Here is a 20,881-nt window from a genome sequence, read left to right on the forward strand (position 1 = left end):
CAAGGGATTGAATGTGTGGAATTGGAGAGCTGGAGAAGGTAGAATGGGGGGCCTTCCAAACCCCCTGTAAGTAGGGAGTAGTGCTGTATCATCCAGTTCCCTGGCATGGAGATGGAAATACAATATCTTATTTGGTCCTTTAACCCCCATGGCGTCGGAACATTTCCCACCCGTGACCCCCCCCAGCGTCGGCACTTTTCAAATTATTTTTTTTTGCCCATTATGTAAGAAATGCTGAAAAAACATATGTTTAAGTCATGAAAAGTGTCAAAAATGACATCTGAGTCACGGTGTGTGTCGTAAATTGTCGCGTCGTATATGTACGACGCCGACGCTGGGAAGGTGACTCAGCCTGTGTCGTACATGTACGACGCCGACGCTGTGAGGGTTAAAAGGGCCATGAGGCAAAGTACTGATATATCACTCAAATAATTGAAATAATTTTGTATGAAAATATAGCGGAAAAGAAAGCATTCCTCACTTTATCCTATTCCTTGGAAAATAGAGCCATTGTTGGGAAAAGCTGGCAACTCCAATTTCTGCTCATTCTCTATTTATAAACATAATGCAAATGCAAATGAAATCTGGCTCCCAGTGATGTCTGTGTGACTGCAGACTGTATAAATAACAACTATCTTTTGTCTGTGTGATCATACCCTCCTGTCTTTGAGGGTGGGGCTTGGCCTTGTTAACACAGGACTGTTTCTGAGTTACCAAGTACAAACATTCATTTAAAATATATTTTCACCAAAAGATGAAAGTGACTCAGTCAATATACACACTTTGTTAAATCACTAAAATGGTCACACATCACTGGATGCCTGATTTCACACACCTTTGCATCATTAACAGAGGGCTACCAGAAATTGAGGTTGCTAGGTTTTCTATAGAATGGCTTTGTTTTGCAAGGAAAGAAAGTGCTTTCTTCTCTGCTATAGTTTCATAGAAAATTATTTGAATTATTTGCATGAAATATCACACTTCTTTGCCTCACAGCCCTTTTAGAGGAGAAAATGAACTGCTGCATTTTTGTCTCCTTCACGCTTGGGAACAGGGTAGTGTTGCCCTCAATCAAAATTCAGCTCAGAGAGTTCCCAATGGAGAATTCTGCATTGACTCCTCCCTGGTAAAAGTTCTCATGTGAGAGAGGGCATCAGAGATTTAGATAGATAAATAAAATTTCCAAGTTCTCTAAAGATGAGTGTGGTCAAAATCTTACCCTGGCAGCCATGACAAGGCACCTTTTCCCTACAGGGCAGGGAACAGCCAAGTGAGTGTGGCAAAAATTTTCAGGTACATCCACCAGCCACTCACTCAACATTAAGAAGTTCCTGAACTTCTTGGGGCGTGCATAACAGGACCGGACCTAGGGGAAAATAAGGCATGATTACACACTTTTTTGAGAAAATCACTGAAAAGTTTCAAGAGCAAATACAGACTTTACAATAAATAAGTGTAGAGATATGATGGGCATATTAAATGAATTGTCAAAATAATTATGTTTTGAAATTTTCCTAAAATCATAGCAAAACTTTACCAACACTCACTGTCTTATCAGATAGCTGAATTAACACTTCATTCATATACTACTTCATGTATTTTTTTTTTCAGTGTATGATGTTCCTTATGTCCAATGTGTGTAGTGGATTCTATGAGGATGCCACAACATATGATGTTGTCATAGCACATAGTGAGCTGGTAATTTATGTCATAACACCAAAACAGACGTCCAACATAAATAGGAAAAAAGCTGACTACTATATGACTATTCAAGGATAAAGATGGCAGTGCCAATTGGTATTATGAGACCTCGTGCAGAGAGGGAGTGCCAGAACTGGGAGAGATGAAGACACTTCTGCTGTGGCCACCCCCTGAAGGGAAGTTCCTGTGAGGGAGCAGGGCATCGGAGACACAGATAGATAGAAAGCACGGAAAAATGGGGTGAATGACAAAATACACCATTTTGATTAAATTATGTAGCACAATTTTCACCCTTCCTCTGTCATCTAAGCATGTTGCTTACCCAAAAACACCACTGAAATTAGGGTAAAACGTCTCATGAACCAAAGTGGTAGAAGCTCTCACTGGCCCGCTGAAACAGCCTAAGTGAGCTAGGATGGAGTACTGAGGTAAACTCTCCGGGCCAGCTGTGTGTGGTGGCCGATATCAGTTCTTCGTGATGTACTTGATGCCAATAGTGAAATATACTGCTTTCTTAATGAAAACAACACTAAAATAATTACTTTTATTACAGACATTGTTACCAGAATTACCATTATTGTCATAATTATACTGACTACCATTATACACATTGAACTTCCATGATCCCTAATTATTAGTATTGGGCACTAATTATTGGTTTTGGGTGCTGTAAATCACTTCATTAAGAGAAAAAAAAGTGATTTGCGGGAAGGGAAAACAACCAGTGTAATATTTTAACATTCAATGTTATTTTTTTGTTTTGCTTTTGTTTCCAGATATAACATGTGCTTTTTCACCTTGCAACAAGATTTTTTTAAAATGATGCTTCTAGCTTTAGTAACAACAAAAATTATTATAATTTGAGTTGAGCAAACTTTGAATGAGTTTTCTGTTGTTTTAAAAATGTCGCTTAAGCCAATTCTCCACACAACGCCTCACTATACAGCAGGATCACACCACAACCTCTGAAGTAGCTTTCTTGACAACATCAGTGTGTTAGAAGAAATACCAAGTTTCTACCATAACATTGGAATTCACTCAAATAATAGACATTTCACTGGAAGGAGGAGTCTGGGTACAGTTGGATTTGAAAATCGTAGAACCTCTAGATTGGTGTCTACTGCCAGATGTCGGTTCAATGGCAAGAAAATCAGTCTGATTCAAACAAAGCCACCAACCAACAAGCACACCAATAGCTGTAGTGACCTGGTCATGACCTGACCTGAGTGGATGGCTGACATCTGATGCCTAACCCACCAACTCTCTCTCTCTCTCTCTCTCTTTCTCTCTCTCTCCCCCCCCACGGTCCACACACACACACACACCGACCACCGCTGCGTGTGGACGTGGGAGGACGAAGCTCCTGAAGGATATTTTAACAATTTTAACTATTTTACCTGGCAACTGTGACATACGGTGGAGGGGCATTGCTGGCGCTGTTCCTGGTTGGAGATTTTGATGAGGGGTGCGGAGGGCTGGAGGAAAGTGTTAATGGATTGAGGGAGCGAAAATGGAAAACCGTACCGAGAACGAGACGAGTGAGGCGCAGTGTTCGTTTACGCCGCCATCATGACAATGACGGTGTACTGCAGACTTTTTGGGCTTTGAGGAAAATAACAGTGAGCTGCAGAATAGATTATTGCAGAGAAGAGTGAAAGGGTTGGAGAGTGATTTTGAAGTGGTGATGAAGATGGTGAGTGAATTGAGAAGGGAGAGAGAGGAGGACAAGAGAAAGATAAGTGATTTAGAAGCGAGGGTGGTGGAACTCAGAGATCAGCTGATAAAGTGCACTGAGGGGGTGAAGGTAAGCGTGGACTCGATGGAAAAGTTGAATAAAGAGCGGAATAAGTGAGAGGAGAAGCGAAATGATGAAAAAGTGGAAGTGGAGAAATGATGCAAAGGGGGAGAGCGCAGAGCTTTAAGGAGATTGTAGAGGAGCAGCTGGAAGAGAAGATGGCTGAGAAGGTGGTGAAGGTGATCAAAGAAAATGAGGCACTGGTAAGAGGCACGGTTGACAAAAAGAAGAGCGTCATTCTGTTCGGCGTCAAGGAGGAGAAGACCCTGAGTAAATCTGTGAGAGAGAACAACTTGAGAGCTGCAGTGAGGATGGTCGTGCAAAGGGTACAAGAAGAGGGAAGTGACCTGGTGAAAGAAGCAGATGACTGTCATAGGATTGGAAAATACAATGGCGAAAAAGATAGACCAATTAGAATACGATTTAAGGCACAGAGGGAAGCAGAAGAGGCCCGGGTAGGAGCTTGGAAGCTGGCGGGAGAAGACGACACCAAAATGATGTGGCTGAGAAAAGATCTGAATGAGCAAGATAGAGATAAGTTGAATGAGCTTAGAGGTGAGGTTTGTGATTTAAATGAGAAGAGATCGGAAGAAGAGAAGAGGGAATTTTTTTGGAGAGAAATGAATGTGAAAGTAAGGAAGTGGTTCGCAGGGATGAGAGGAAGGAGAGAAAGAGTCTAACAGAAAAGGAGGAAGAGTGGAGACTTACACGAATATAAATGGAACAGTTTCATCGTGGATAAGAGTTTAATGACTATTTGAGAGACAAAGAACCTGATATTGTGGGGCTGACAGAAACTAAGTTGAGTGAACCAACTGAGGTGGTGGGGATTGGAGAAGGTGCATACAACATAATGGAAAAGAGACAGAAAGTTAAAAATGGGAGGAGGAGTGATGTTGATGGTAAAAAAAGTCATCAAGGTGGAGGAAGTGACTGAGGGTGAAGGCTTGGTAGAGGAAATGAAAGGGAAAATTGTGGGTGCTGAAGGAAGAAGGAGGCATTATGTAGTAGGGTACATTACAAGAAACTGTGAGTTGCCTGGATGGAATGTTGAGGAAGTATGAGAAAGTGATTATAATGGGTGATTTCAACTGCAAGGAGGTGGAATGGGAGGATTAGCAGATGCAGGGAGCAGACGAGTTGTGGGGAGGAAGACTCCTACAACTGGAAATGGAACATGTGCTGACTCAGTGGATCAAGGAACATACCAGATTCAGGAACGAAGGCGAGGCATCAAGACTAGACCTGGTATTTATTAAGGAGCCGGAAATAATAGAAAATCTCAAAGTAGATTGTCCAATAGCAAAGAGTGACCATGCGGTTGTGGAATTTGAAGTATCAGAAAAGAGAACGATTGACCGAAAGGAGCATCACAAAATTGGAAGAAGCAACTACTGTAAGGCAGACTTTGTTAGCATGAGAACTTTTTTTGAAAATGCAAATTGGAGTGGGCTGTACAAGGCCAAGAGTACACTCAACCCTCGATTTGCCGGACCTCCATTTGCCGGATTTCGGATTTGCCGGACAAGAGTCCGTGGGGTAAAAAAAAAAAAAAAGTCCGGGACAAGTCGATTTCAAACTACCGCGCCAGACAAAGTTCGCAAATCGGGCACTAGATGGCAGCGCGGGCAGACATACACGTCTAGTACTGGACTGTACACAAGTCTGCCGCGTCACACGAGTGTTGTGCTTACGTGCTTGTCGTGGATACACCTCTTCTTCACAACGATGCCACCCAAAAACCCACCAAAGAAAGTAACCAAGCGTACAGCTAAACCTGTGCACCTTTCTGTGTCGCAAAAACTGGAACTTTTACGTAAAATAGATCTACAGTAAGGTAAATGCTAATAAAAAAAACAGTACAGTACCTGTATATAGTATATGTATGTTGTATATGTGCATGTTGTAGAAGGTAATATATTATATTACAGGACAGTATAGGACAGCTATGCGAGGTGTAGTCCGGGGTTCCCCGGACATATATAGGGTAAAGTCCGGCAAGGGGGTAGACCCCCGGACATTTTCCATTGCCGGACATTTGCCATTCCCGGACAAGCCTTCCCCCCTTTTAGTCCGGCAAATCGAGGGTTGAGTGTACACAGGATAAGTGGGAGGAGTTTTTAAAACTATACAAGGAAACCGAAAACAGAAATGTCCCCAAGGTAACCAAAAAGGAAGTAAATAAAAAGGAGTGGTTTAACAAGAGATTCGAGACAGCTGGAAAGAGAAAAAGAGGAAGCTTGGAAGAGATGGAGGAGACGAAGAAGAATCAACTCACGGAACGATTTCAAACTAGCAGGGAATGAATATACAAAGGTTAGAAGAGAAGAAAAAAGGAAGTATGAAAAAGATATAGTATAGTCGACAAGTGCAAAGACCAACCCAAACTTTTCTATAAACACGTGAACAGCAAATTGAAGAATAGAGAAAAAAAATTGATAAACTGAAGATTTTTTTTTTTTTTTTTTTTTTTTTACAGCAAAGGAGACAGTTCAAGGGCACAAAAAAAGTAAACATTAATAAAAAAGCCCGCTACTCTGCTCTAAAAGAATCCAAAGAGGTGGCCGAAAGATAGGTCAGTTTCGGGAGGAGAGGTGTCCTGATACCCTCCTCTTGAAAGAGTTCAAGTCGTAGGCAGGAGGAAATACAGATGAAGGAAGATTGTTCCAGAGTTTACCAGCGTGAGGGATGAAAGAGTGAAGATGCTGGTTAACCCTTGCATAAGGGGTTTGGACAGTATAGGGATGAGCATGAGTAGAAAGTCGAGTGCAGTGGGAGGGGGGAGGCATGCAGTTAGCAAGTTCAGAAGAGCAGTCAAGGAAATATCGATAGAAGATAGAAAGAGAGGCAACATTAGTAAGTAGGAATTTAAGAGGTAGAAGACTATCAGTATGAGGAGGAGAGCTGATGAGACGAAGAGCCTTAGCCTCCACTCTGTCCAGAAGAGCTGTGTGAGTGGAGCGCCCCCACACATGAGATGCATACTCCATACGAGGGGACAAGGCCCTTGTATATGGACAGCAACTGTGCAGGGGAGAAGAACTGGCGGAGACGGTTCAGAACTCCCAGCATAGATGAAGCTGAATTAGTAAGAGCTTAGATATCATGTTTCCTTTTTAGATATTGTGTTAAGGTTAGACCGTGGATGTTGAGTGTTTAGGAATGTGATAGCTGGGTGTTGTCAAAGAATAGGGATAGTTGTTTGGGAGATTGTGTCGAGTGGATAGGTGGAGAAACTGTGTTTTTGAGGCGTTGAAGGACACCAGGTTCTTCTTGCCCCAATCGGAAATAGTAAGGTCTGAGGCTAAGCGTTCTGCAGCCTCCAGCCTTGAGTCGTTAAGTTCCTGAAGGGTGGGTCTTCTATTAAAAGAAGTTGAATAATGCAGAGTGGAATCATCATGAGCGTAGGAATGGATAGGACAGTTCGTTTTGGAAAGAAGATCATCAATGAACAACAGAAAAGAGTGGGAGATAGGACAGAACCCTGTGGGACACCACTGTTAATAGATTTAGGAGAAGAACAGTGACCGTCTGCCACGGCAGAAATAGAACGGTCAGAAAGGAAACTGGAGATAAAGGTACATAGAGAAGGATAGAAACCGTAGGAGGGTAGTTTGGAGAGCAAAGATTTGTGCCAGACCCTATCAAAAGCTTTTGATATGTCCAGCAATAGCAAAGTTTCACGAAAGCAGCTAAGAGAGGATGACCAAGAGTCAGTTAACCCTAAAGGGGCCTGGGTGGTCATCTACAACATCCACAGGACCGGCACCTCAGCACCAAACACAAAATAGCCTATATTCACACACTTGATTCTGCTGAACTACAATGCAATAACAAATTACTTTGTCGTCATAGTCATCATCAACTCTTCTTCTTTTTAATTATTGCATGAAAACGTTTCTATGTGCTGTGGTTTTGGAGAAATATTGAAGAGGAGAGACTTTTGGAGTTAGCGAGGCTCTTGCCCGCTCTGCGTTCGTTTCGCTTGTGTGGCCTTGACTAGTGCGTAATGAAAACGGATGCCCCCATGCTCTAATTCTTATATATAGTCAATACTCTAAGCTTTCTCTATGTAACACAGTCTTGTGATGTGTGGTTTGGGAGTCATTGTAGCATACTCTTCTCATTCTCGTGTTGCTCTGCTGGGCTCGGCAGGGTCTGTCAGGAAATCGGACGCCAGAATCCGTGTCAGTACGCCTGTCCATCATGAGAGCGGGCAAGATTCTGAAGCCGTAGCCTAAACATATCTCTGGCAGTGTTGCCAACGAATGGTCATCGAAAATTACCGAAAAGTAAATAAATTTAGCGAGAAAAAAGCGTATAACGCCTGGCCCTTCCGTGGAAAAGCGGCTATAGCCGCCCGCCTTTAGGGTTAAGAAGGCTAGGAGATCACCAGTAGAACGGAACCCATACTGGCGATCAGATAGAAGGTCAGAAGTGGAAAGGTGCTTTTGAATCTTCCGGTTAAGGATTGATTCAAAAGCTTTAGATAGACAAGAAAGTAAAGCAATAGGACGGTAGTTTGAGGGATTGGAGCGGTCACCCTTCTTAGGTACAGGCTGTATGAAGGCATACTTCCAGCAAGAAGGAAAGGTAGATGTTGACAGGCAGAGGCGAAAGAGTTTGACCAGGCAGGGTGACAGCACGGAGGCACAGTTTTTAAAGACAATAGGAGGCACTCCATCAGGTCCATAAGCCTTCTGAGGATTGAGGCCAGAGAGGGCATAGAAAACATCATTTTGAAGAATCTTTATAACAGGCATAAAGGAGTCAGAGGGGGGATGAGTAGGAGGAATATGCCCAGAATCGTTCAGAGTGGAGTTTTTGACATTTTCTATTAATGAAAGAATTTTTGGTTAGTCGGAGAATAGATTTGGCACGATTTCAGGCAGAAATGTAAAGTTCATAATTAGCATTAGTTTGAAGGCTCTGGATGGAACTATGTATGAGGACCCAGCAGAGATGGCCGAGGTGATGAACAACAGCTCCCACAGAGTCTTCACAAGAGAAGAAGAATTTGTACAACCACCGGGCCAGGAAAGAGGAAGGGTTATGCAAGAGATACAGTTAACGGTGCAGGAGGTCAAGGAAAGTTTGAACAAGCTGGATGAAAGGCGACGGGGCCAGATGGAGTATCAGGGTGGATTTTGAAAGAATGTAGTGAGCAACTTGCAGAGATTGGGAAAGAGCAAATAGTACTGATTTTTAAGGGAGGCAAGAGAGAGGACTCACTGAATTACAGACAGGTATCACTCACTAGTGTGGTTGCGAAGGTATGTGAGAGACTGGTTAAAAACAGGTGGTCGGATTTCTTAGAATGTGAGAAAATTATCTTGGATTGCCAGTTTGGATTCAGGAGAGGGAGATCTTGCATCACCAAGTTGTTGTGTTACTACTCAAGGGTGATAGACTTAATTCAGGAGAGAGAAGGCTGAGCGGATGGAGTGTACAGAAGCCCGCCACCGTTCACGGGTATTTGCTTACGCGAAACTCCTGTGATCGGTGAATCCATGATCGATGGGACTACATAAGCAAATAGAGAAAATAGGGTTTTGTTCTGCCATCTTGATCGAATAAAACAAAGTGGATTTCTAAGGCATTTCTAACCATTGTTATATAGTTTTATATACACATAAATCACAAATTAAATATGGACTGTATTATTTAACACTCACTCTGCGGTTGGTTGTGATGAGTGTGAGTGCGTACACCGCGGTGGTTGGCAGGCAAGTGGTGTTATTGCGGTAGTTATGTTGGAAACTACGAAAAAATGCAATGTGATGAGTATGATAGTTTGGCAACACTGCGCTCAGCCCGTGGCAACAGTGTTTACTGGGCCCTTGAAAGGTAAGAACACCGCATTGCTCGTCTTCCAACCCGCCATCAAGTATTAGTGAATTCTCGTCTCTTCCCTTTGTGTTAATATTCATATGTATATCCATATACATCCAATATATTATTAATTAATTCGAGTGTTTGCTGGGCCCTTGGAAGGTCCATTTGTTGCTGTTCCCGGCGGTACGCCCATACAAACTTTATACCCATTACCCCTCTGCCACTGTTGCAGTCTCCGCCATGTTTGTTTACTCCTCAAAGCAGTAGCCTCAAGTCTCTAAGAAGGACCGGTTCTGGCAGGTCCCAGTAAGTATCAAGCATTTTAAATGTAAAATACAGGTAACTCTTGATTTACGTGAGTATTGTGTCCTTGAAGAGGTCGCGTAAATCAAAAACAATGTAAATCAAACAAGAGGTAGGTTTGTATCGAGAAATAAATATTCACTTCATTTAGAGGAGAGAGAGAGAGAGAGAGAGAGAGAGAGAGAGAGAGAGAGAGAGAGAGAGAGAGAGAGAGAATATCCATATCACCGAGATATCCACTCAGGCACCCAGTCTCAGCCTCACTCGTGTGAGGAAGAAATGAGGGACACCATGAGCGACTGGCTAGTATTGGTACTGGTACCGAGCAGTCTGGTACCGGTACCGTACCGTATAGCTGGTGCCGTTAGTATTGGTACTGGTACCGGTACCTGCCCACCCCTATTGTTGAGTAGCGTGGCAGCGTGGGTACTGTATTGTTGTTCAAGTGGCATGCAGGAAGAACTGAGCTCAGCTGTGTGGCCGCGGTGCCGTGTGAGTCCAGTTGCGTGAGACATCTGGTGGCCACTCCATAAAATATCGTGTATAAGTGAAAAAACGTGTAAATTAAACATTTTTGGGGATTTTGGACCCCGCGTCATTTAAAAAACGCGTAAACCAAACTCGCGTAAATCGAGAATTACCTGTATTGGGATTTAGGGTCGTTTTCACAGTCACTTTTCTTTATTTTGATTGATACCAATGAGCGACGATCGCCACTGTACTATTTTCACGTGAAACTGACCGATGGGGTTGTGGCAGGTGAGGGATTAGTCCCGGCCCACACCTAGCCACACACCTGGATCTGGATCTGGATGAATAATGTGCAGGGCACCCGTACAGGTGCACAACACTCAACACCTCTCGCTTCCTCTGCAGCCACCACTACCCCATCGGCCACTTTCACATGGAAATACCGTAGCGGCGATCGCCTCTCATAGGTAATGATCAAAACAAACAAAAGTGACTGTGAAAGCGGCACTTAGTAAGAATCAGACTGCGTATACGCGAGTTTTCATCCATGTCTGGTGGGGGTGTCACAAATACCATACCCGCGTATAAGCGAATCCGTGAACAGTGAGGCAGTGAAGGGCGGGGGGTTTCTGTATTTGTATTCAGTGTTTCCATTGTAGTGTGTAAAATAATAATACACAGGAAGTCTTCGAGTTACAGTGTATACAGCTTACAACCACTTGCACACTCTCGAGGGGCCTCTTGGTTGGCTGCAGCCCGTTAATTGTGGAGGTGAATTTTATTTATAGTGGCTGCCGTGATGTATGACTCATAGATTATGCAGAAAAGGATGGGCAAGGTTCCCACGTGTGGCACCATTCTTTGTTTTCAAGCTAATACTTTGGAGCATGGTGCATAACACCCCCTTGGCTAGTGGGGGTTGGTTAGGGAGGGTAAAGTAATACTAAAAATAGAGAAAATACGAGTTGGAGGATGGTGTGGTGGAGGTAGCGAGGATGGCGGTGAGGTGCTAATCCTCACTACAGCCCTTGGGGTTGAAAAGCCCAGCACTACTACCCATTGTTTACCATCTGCATTATCATCGGCACTACACTTAGTTTATGGCGGCTGGCACGTGGCGCACTGAGGGTGGTAACTGGTAAGTTTATCATGATGCCTGGTGAAGCGGGCGGGGTGAGGCGCGTCGGGGGGCAGGAGGTGGCAGTGGCAAGGGTGGTGTGGCAGGGTGTCGCTAAACTCACTGAGGGTGTTCTGGTGCCTGTCAGAGAGCCTTGGCAGACTCAGGGTAGTCTTTTTTTTTTTTTTTCCAACATTCCACCTAGGGCACCAATAGGCTTGCTTTCTTGATGGGGCCTGGTGGTCAGACCCAGCCTGGTGTGGCTCATTCTGTCCTCCAGAACTCATCTTTGATCCTCTTTTTAGAGAGAGAATCTAGAGTCTGAGCTGAGAGGTGGTTTTCTGGACAGCATGTGGGTAGTCTTAGGCCACTCGGCAGTGACTGAAAAATCCCAACCCTCGGGATTTTTCAGTCCTCGTGGACACCACCACTCAGCCACTGCCTCCTTTCCAAGATGTGGTAAGCAAGGCCTAAAAGAACCCTGCATGCCCACTTCTGAACCCTCTCAAGCTGCTGTCGTTGGGTGAGGGCCAGAGAGGATGATCAGTCAGCCAAGTAACAAGATTAGGATGAAGCCCAAGCTCAATGGCCTTAGTAATGACAGCAGTGTGGTCTACAAGGTCAAATGCTTTCCTGAAATTAACATAAGCTGGGGCAAGGAAGGTATTGCACTAGACCAGGTGGCTGTGTATGAAGTCCAGGAAGCAGACCAGGCAATGAGTGGTGAAGGAATATGTGGCACTCCCTGCTGAAATGAGGTAAGCGACACAGGGATCAATCTTGAAATATCACTTGCCTCGCATCGACCAACTCTTCAGGCATTCTGAGGCAACTCTTCAAGCTAAAAGTCAAAGACGTTTTGGTATTAAGGTCAATTTTTTCACACATATGCCTCAGAAAAATCCTGAAACTCCCAACTTCCATCGCAATTTTCTTCTTTTCTTGTGGGTGTCACTTCAGCAGGGAGCGACACATATCTCATATTACCAAACTGTTGGGTGTCAATGAATATACTTCTATCATTATAAGCCCAGTTAACCCTTGGAGTACAGGTGGCGACATATTTCTCTGGATGGTGTGCACGGGGATAATTTAGACATTTAAAAGAGGTGGAAATGGTGTCTTTCTTCTTTGCAATAACTGTATATTCATCTAGTACATATGGTGCTGTAATAAAACTTCTCTTCTAATAATAATAAAAAAGTTATGACAGCCGAAAATATTGCGCATTTTCTCGTGGCCGTGATGTGTCGCGTGGAAGCACCCCACTCTCTCTCTCTCTCTCTCTCTCTCTCTCTCTCTCTCTCTCTCTCTCTCTACCTACTTGCTCCTCCCTCCTCTGTCAATGTCAGTACCATAGCAGTCATCAGAGTCACTGTCACTTTGATTCGCCCGCGCTCTACTTCCGCCCAGAGCAGAGGAACTGCTTGATGCATCACGAGACATGACAGATGTATTCCGAACAATAGTGGAAAATGATCTGTGGCCTTCGGTAGGGCACGCGCTGAGACGAATGAGTGTGTATGGATGCCAGATGCCTCCACCATTCTTCTGAGTCAAGAACTGGTGGTATATTTGAAACGTCGGGAGCGTAGAGTGTGATGATTATATATATGATCCCCTTACGGGTGGGGCATGTGGTAGCGCACTTATATATACGATCGCCGTAATCTAAGGGTTAATAATGAAGTCTTCACAAATGAGTTTGGGGATGGGCGTGATGGCAACTGGCCTGAGACGGTTAAGGGACTTCTCTTTCTTCTTCTTCATTTATAGTCCATCTCCCATTCTTGAGGTTGGACTTGCAATGATCCTCCTCCATCTTGCTCAGTCCAGTGCTAATCCTTCCTATATTTCTAATACTTCAAAGTCTTGTTTCTCTCCATGTTCTCCTTGGTTTTCCAACTGGCCTTCTTCCAGGTACCTCCATTTTCTCCACTATCCTCAACACTGCACCCTCTGCCTCTTCTACTCACATGTCCAAACCACTGCAACCTTCTCGGTCTCACTCTCTCCTGTATCTCTTTCAAACCACATCTCTTTGCCACATCCACAATGGACACCCTGACCTGCCACTTCACTCCAGCCATATATATCTCAGCATCCTTCAGTCACATTGTCTTAGAATATCCTCTACTCCTCCTGTCATTGCCAATGTTTCCACACGCTCCACCTAGTGTTTTGTTCAAGATGTTGGTCACCCCTCACATGCCTTCCTCTCCTCCTGCCCTGTGGCCCTGCTGCTTCCCAACTCTTCATTCCCTTCAAAGATGCCTCACTTTCTTTTCTTTGATTTCCTCCAATGGTCCTTCCACTTTTGCCATTTCTTCCAGTTGGTATTCATTTTGTTTGTTTAGTAGATTTTTGGAGTACTCATTTCATTTCTCCATGATTTCCTTCTCTTCTACTTTGATCTCTTCTCTTTTGTCTTCTGCATATTTTCAAAGTATTACATCTTGTCTCTCTCCTTTCATTTGCTTGCTCTTCCCAAACAGATCTTTTAGTGATTGCCACCTCCTTTTTTGCTCATCTTTTCTTCTGCTTGTATGTTTTCTGCTGGTCTCTGCTCCACTTTTTTGTAAGCCTCTTTCTTCTCTCTTATTACCTGCTGAACTATCTCACTCCACTGACAAGACTATGTGCTGGAAGTTTTAGAGATGGAAGTGCTGTAGGAAATTTTCCAGTCACTTGAGCAAGTGTGTTGCTGTAGGGAAGCAATAATTTTAGAGTAAAGGGGAGTGGCAAATTCTAGGTGGGATTCCTTATAAATTTTGATTGGGAGGTCAGTGGGCATAATGGATCTGTGTTTCTATAATTTTTGTAATTTCTTTTTTTTCTATAAATAAATAAATAAATAAATAAATGAATAAATATATATATACAGTCGTTCCTCAAATAGTACGGTTTCGGTTTTATACAGATTGTCATGGAAGAATTTTTTTAGGATTTTTAAATTTCCCGCTCGTCACACCAAGAAGTCATGGCGTGAGTGGCAACACTGTTCTACCAAAACACCTGCTGAAAGCAACCCAAAGCATTCGAGATAGGTGTTCACCCTGCAGAAGAATTCAGATTTAGGAGAAGTTACGTTTTTGGGATGAGTTACGTTGCAGTAGGGAGAGCATACCACGTGAATGAGAGCAGTGTTCGCTGTATCGATCGGGTTCGGGTTCGGGAGGTAGTTGTCCCTTTCGGTCCCAACTACAGCCTTTGAAACGGCTTACTCCCTCTTGCCACAGTAACTGCCAGTGCTCCAAGAGTGCGGCAAGAGTGGAGATAAAGGCCTCGAAAACCCTCGTCGTTGCTATGGTAACAGCGTCTCACTCGCAGCAAAATGGCATACGCTGATCTTCCTGGCGACGTTTAACATGCATTACTAGCTGTCCTGGCTGACGAACTCCTTACAACAGAAGATGAACAGGAAGCTGCAGTGGTTATGGTGGCACAGAGAGGTGAAATGCACGAAGCACGAAGCACGAAGGCGCTCCACCTCTCAAAGCCGGGAGCCAGCAAGTGTGCCGAGTTGGCAACTCGTGCTGCCGCGTCATGCGTTTGAGAGCACTCGGAATGTTCCAAGAGTCCCAATTCCCTCTCTCAAACACAGCCCAGGGGTGTTTCTAAGGGGGGAACTAATTGTATACAGATATTCGAATAGTACAGGGATCCTGGGTCCCTAACCCCCATACTATTTGAGGGACAACTGTATATATATATATATATATATATATATATATATATATATATATATATATATATATATATATATATATATATATATATATATATATATATATATATATATATATAGAGTAAAACCCCAAATATCCGAAATGGTCGGGGGGAAGCCTCTGTCTGATAAGCCGATTTTTCTGATAATCCGGATTTATGGCCTCAATTTTGATCGCCGCCAGTTTGATCGTCGGCATTGTGTCTTGCTTTCGCTTGGATGAATATCACTTTGATCTTGCACCTTGGTTCTTATTTTCTCATTAGAACACATGTAGCAAGTATGGACGGACCATTAGCCAGGATGGATGCCGCCGACTGACGATGTAAACAATGAAACCAAACAAACACACGCTACGCTAAACAAAGTAGTACGCTTAAAAGATGTGATGTAAATGTTTTATTGTATGTTTGTCTGTGTGTCTCCTTGTCTGGACCAGTGTATGTTGATACTTGTGAGCGTTGCAGATCTGAATTGTGAATGTTGCAGAGTGCGATTGTGAATGGTTGTGCAAGCTTGCAAGTGTGACCTTGATGCATCGTGCAGGTGGAGACACAGTATGATGACTCATATTATCGCGCAACTCGTATGTTGGAAGGGGAATGTGGCATGGAGTGGAGAGGGGAGTCGTGTTTGTGTCGTTGTCTTGAGAGTACGGTGTGAGAGTAGTCGTGCAGTAGTTTGTTCGTTCGCGCACCTCGCCCTTGCTGGGGCGAAGCGGCCGTGGTGTTGTTGAGAGTTTGTTTAATGTTTTTTGTCTAATACATTAATCTATTCGTTACAAGCTATTTCGGCAATACGTATTAGAAAGCATATTCATTTTAACTGTTCTTATCAATTTTAAATGTGTTAATATAGTACATATGTAGTTACTTTTATTTATTTTTGATGTTTTATAACGTTTTAGTATAGAAAAAATTTTTTAATTGCATTATCCAGATCAATTTCGGATAATCCGGTTTTCGGATAATCCGCTTAGGATAATCGAGTTTTACTGTATAAATATATATATATATATATATATATATATATATATATATATATATATATATATATATATATATATATATATATATATATATATATATATATATATATATATATATATATATATATATATATATATATATATATATATATATATATATATATATATATATATATATATATATATATATATATATATATATATATATATATATATATATATATATATATATATATATATATATATATATATATATATATATATATATATATATATATTTTTAATGACTGAAATGAGACAAGACCTTGTTAGACAACAATATGTAATCAACACTCACCCTGGGGTCAAAATTTAGTAGCACAGAAGACCCAAAAGTAGCCCAATTTGCGATAAGTAGCCCAATCTGGCAACACTGCAGTGTGGCGGCGCGTGAATTTTTTTTTTTTAGGATAATGTTGCTATGAGAAAATCTCGACCAATAGCAGTCGTCCCTGAGTGAGCTGCTGGCCAATAGAGGCTGTAAGCGTCACAGTCTAGCCGTGGCGTCACTCAGGAGCAACCTAACGTCCATTGCCGCCTCCTCCTCTCTCCCCCCACCTCTCTCCCTTCCCCCCTCCTCTCTGCCTCCCACCGTCCCTCCTCTCTGCCTCCCTCCTCCCTCCTCTGCCTTCCTCCTCCTCTCTCCCTTCCCCTCCTCTCTGCCTCCCTCCCTCCCCTCCTCTCTGCCTTCCTCCCTCCTCTCTCCCTTCCCCCTCCTCTGCCTCCCTCCCTCCTCCTCTCTGCCTCCCTCCTCCTCCTCTGCCTTCCTCCTCCTCTCTCCCTTCCCCCTCCTCTGCCTCCCTCCCTCCCTCCTCTGCCTTCCTCCCTCTCTCCCTTCCCCCCTCCTCTCTGCCTCCCTCCCTCCCTCCTCTCTGCCTCCCTCCCTCCCTCCTCTCTGCCTCCCTCCCTCCTCTCTCCCTTCCCCCCTCCTCTCTGCCTCCCTCCCTCCCTCCTCTCTGCCTCCCTCCCTCCCTCCTCTCTGCCTTCCTCCCTCCTCTCTCCCTTCCTCTCTGCCTCCCTCCCTCCCTCCTCTCTGCCTCCCTCCGTCCGTCCTCTCTGCCTTCCTCCCTCCTCTCTCCCTTCCCCCCTCCTCTCTGCCTCCCTCCCTCCCACCTCTCTGCCTTCCTCCCTCCTCTCTCCCTTCCCTCCTCTCTCTGCCTCCTCCTCCCTCCTCTCTGCCTCCCTCCCTCCTCTCTCCCTCCCTCCCTCCCTCCCCTCCTCTCTGCCTCCCTCCTCCTCCCTGCCTCCCTCCCTCCTCTCCCTCCTCCTCTGCCTTCCTCCTCCTCTCCCTTCCCCCCTCCTCTATTTAGCATATCACTGAATATGACTGCGAATAAACCGTTGGTGAGACCGCGAACGGCAGGGGTGACTGTATATATATATATATATATATATATATATATATATATATATATATATATACACTACCCTCTCGAGTTTCGCGATCCTCGAGTTTAGCGCTTAGTCCTAAATTCTCACCATCACGACTTTCGCGCATTACTGCCACGAGTTTCGCGGTGCTTTGACATGTCTGGTTCACGTCTACCTACCGTCGGCGTCATGCGTGCTGCCTTAATTAAGAGGCGGTGTCCAACCACTGGGGCTATGGGCAACCATGGTTGCCTGTATGCCCAACCGGGAGCGAGTTGTTGGTTGTCCATATGAATGGAAAACAGTCGTGAGTACGAGTGTGGGTACGTGGGTACCGAACGGCTGCATGTAAACAAACAGACGACGGCAGTGGCTGAGGAGCAGTGGAAGATGGCCCACCAAGAGACTCGTAAAATGGACTGGCAGAGCTGCTTTGTTTACTACTTGATTAACAAGATAAGAGAACACCCTGTGCTGGGGAACCACAGTCCAAAAAACTTTTTTGTATATGTCCCGGTGTTGTTTTCCTCTTCTTCTTCTTCTTTTGACCTGTAATGCATGGCAGCGACGGTGAAAAGTAACAGTGGAAAATAGCAAAAGGGCATAGAAAACCAAAATCAGGGAAAGAAAAGAACAGAAAAACACCTAAGTTCAGGGTGAAGTGTATTAGTGCGCACTGTGAAGTAAATAAGGGCCACTTTCACAGTCACTGTTTGTTTTGATCGTAACCAATGGCGGCAATCAACGCTATAGTTTTCCACGTGAAATTGGCCTATGGGGTAGTGGTGGCTGCAGAGAAAGCGACAGGTGTTGAGAGTGTGTGGTAGGGTGCAGGGCGAGGCTAACCCCGCAGCCGCCACAAGGTGCCGTTGTAAAGGCAATACCTCCGACACCATCACATCACATCACTACCCATCGGCCAGTTTCACGTGGAAATACTAGAGCGGCGATCCCCGCGACTGATAACGATCAAAACAAACAAAATTACTGTGAAAGTGGCCCAAGTGCATGTTGTGAAGTATAAAAGTGTGGAGAAGGAAAACCTAAGCAGCGATACAAAGCATTACAAGTCAAAAGAAGAAGGTCCACTATACACTGGCCGGTGTTGCGAGAAATATTTTCCCGATGAAATTAGTCATTCTGCTGTCCACCATGCATGCGCGCTGTGGGAATACACAGCATTAAAAGTGCTTATTTGCCTGGACTTGTTCTTTTTTGTCCGCTTGTGATCTTTGTGAGCGGTGAGGGAAATATGGAAGCAGTAAGCAAGTTGAACCTCTCTACGAGCTAATTTGCGATTGCGGCGGCAGTTTATGTTCAATAGGCATTGACAGTCAATCATGATGTTAGTGATTTAATGATTTATAACAGAAAAAGTTAGCAGATTATACCATAACACACAGAAAACTACCAGAAGCTATAGGTTTGTCCAACTGTACCACAGGTGACTGTGAGCAACCGCCCTTACTTTAGCAGATGACACCACGTGGATCACAAGCGTGTATTCAGAACTGCCAGCCAGTTGTAAGGCAGCCGCCTTCATCTGCGGCTTCAGAACGATCTGTTCTCACTTCCCATTTTCTGCCTATTACTATTTTGAGATAACAGGAGAATAAAGTTGAAAAAAAATGTGATATCAAGGGAGTAAAGTCGAAAAAAAAAAAGTTTTTTTTTTCCATGGGCCAGAACCAATAAATGCTTTTTCATGTATTTCAATACCTCGAGTTTCACGATCCTCGAGTTTAGAGCTATACCTTCGGAATGAAGCAAACGTGAAACTCGAGAGGGTATGTATTTATATATATATATATATATATATATATATATATATATATATATATATATATATATATATATATATATATATATATATATTATTTATTCATTTATTTATTTATTTTTTGCCTTTCAGCCTATGGCACCAGTAGGCTTTCTTGGTGTGGGCCTGATGGTCAGCCCAGCCTGTTATGGTGCAAGCATTTACAGCATATGCTATATACTGCCTATACTCTCAGCGGGCCTCCTGAGCATGCTCCCACACAGCTGCCCTGTCCATCCCAAGTCCCTCCCAGCAGGATTGGCTGACTTGCCCCAACCAAGAGTTACATGGGTGTCCCCTTGGTCTCCTCCACTCAGGGTTGTCTCGTACAGAAACAACCCTGTGAGCAGGGAGGTGCGCCACGTGCCCATATAGCCGGAGTTGGTGTTCATGGACTAAGCTGGTAACAGGCCTTGAATCAGTGTCACGGGGTAGTTGCTGGTTCTAATGATACCCTGTAACCCTGGAAAGGCACTTGGTACCAAAGGCATGGACACGCCTCTCCAAGTCACAATTCAGTGTTCATGCCTCACAGTCATACATAGCAAGGGCCAATTTCCCAGTCACTTTCTTTTATTTTGATGGTTACCAATGAGCGGAGAACGCCACCACCACACATAGCCATCTTTAGCGGCGTTGTTTGTCTCAATCAGTACCAGAGATTGGAATCTCTGGTAATAACGCAGGTCTGGTAGCCGGGTGGGCTCCCCAAAGGAGCTAACCAATGCTATAATCCTTTATAATTCTCAAATAACAAATTCTTGCCCTCAAGTGGTTATATTTCTTTAAATAAATGTAAAAATATATAAAATAATACAGCAACACTTTGCAGGGCTTCGAGGATAAATGACATGAGAAAAATTGTAGAAGAATTTGAATGACATGGTCACTTCAGCAGCTGGCCAGCAAAATGTTCTGAGAACTTCTCTACTATTATCCCTACGACCATCACAACAGGAAGTACACGACTCCAGACTGGAGGCTGCAGAACGCTTAACCTCAGACCTTGCTATCATTTCCGATTGGGGCAGAAGGAACCTTGTGTCCTTCAATGCCTCAAAAACTCAATTTCTCCACCTATCAACTCTACACAATCTTCCAAACACCTATCCCCTATTCTTCGACAACACTTAGCTGTCACCTTCTTCAACACTAAACATCCTCGGTCTATTCTTAACTCAAAATCTCAACTGGAAACTTCATATCTCCTCTCTCGCTAAATCAGCTTCCTCGAGGTTGGGCGTTATGTATTGTCTCTGCCAGTTCTTCTCCCCCACGCAGTTGCTATCCATATACAGGGGCCTTGTCCGCCCTCGTATGGAGTATGCATCTCACGTGTGGGGAGGCTCCACTCACACAGCTCTTCTGGACAGAGTGGAGTCTAAGGCTCTTCGTCTCATCAGCTCTCCTCCTACTGATAGTCTTCTACCTCTTAAATTCCGTCGCAATGTTGCCTCTCTTTCTATCTTCTATCGATATTTCCATTCTGACTGCTCTTCTGAACTTGCTAGCTGCATGCCCCCCTCCAGCTCCCTGCTGCACGACTTTCTACTCATGCTCATCCCTATACTGTCCAAACCCCTTATGCAAGAGTTAACCAGCATCTTCACTCTTTCATCCCTCACGCTGGTAAACTCTGGAACAATCTTCCTTCATCTGTATTTCCTCCTGCCTACAACTTGAACTCTTTCAAGAGGAGGGTATCAGGACACCTC

At 44.0% G+C, this 20,881-nt stretch overlaps 1 protein-coding gene across 3 annotated transcripts in view; it reads right to left on the reverse strand.

Annotated features, from left to right (window-relative positions):
* LOC126986750 (snurportin-1-like) overlaps positions 1-20,881 on the reverse strand; it is an 82,516-nt gene that overhangs the window by 34,765 nt on the left and 26,870 nt on the right. For all 3 annotated transcript variants that reach the window (XM_050843129.1, XM_050843127.1, XM_050843128.1), the window contains exon 4: positions 1,220-1,366. In XM_050843129.1, the coding sequence (XP_050699086.1) occupies positions 1,220-1,366 (147 nt within the window). The remainder of the gene's footprint in view (positions 1-1,219; positions 1,367-20,881) is intronic.

The sequence above is a fragment of the Eriocheir sinensis genome, chromosome 62 (genome assembly GCF_024679095.1).
Source record: "Eriocheir sinensis breed Jianghai 21 chromosome 62, ASM2467909v1, whole genome shotgun sequence".
NCBI classification, from domain to species: domain Eukaryota; kingdom Metazoa; phylum Arthropoda; class Malacostraca; order Decapoda; family Varunidae; genus Eriocheir; species Eriocheir sinensis.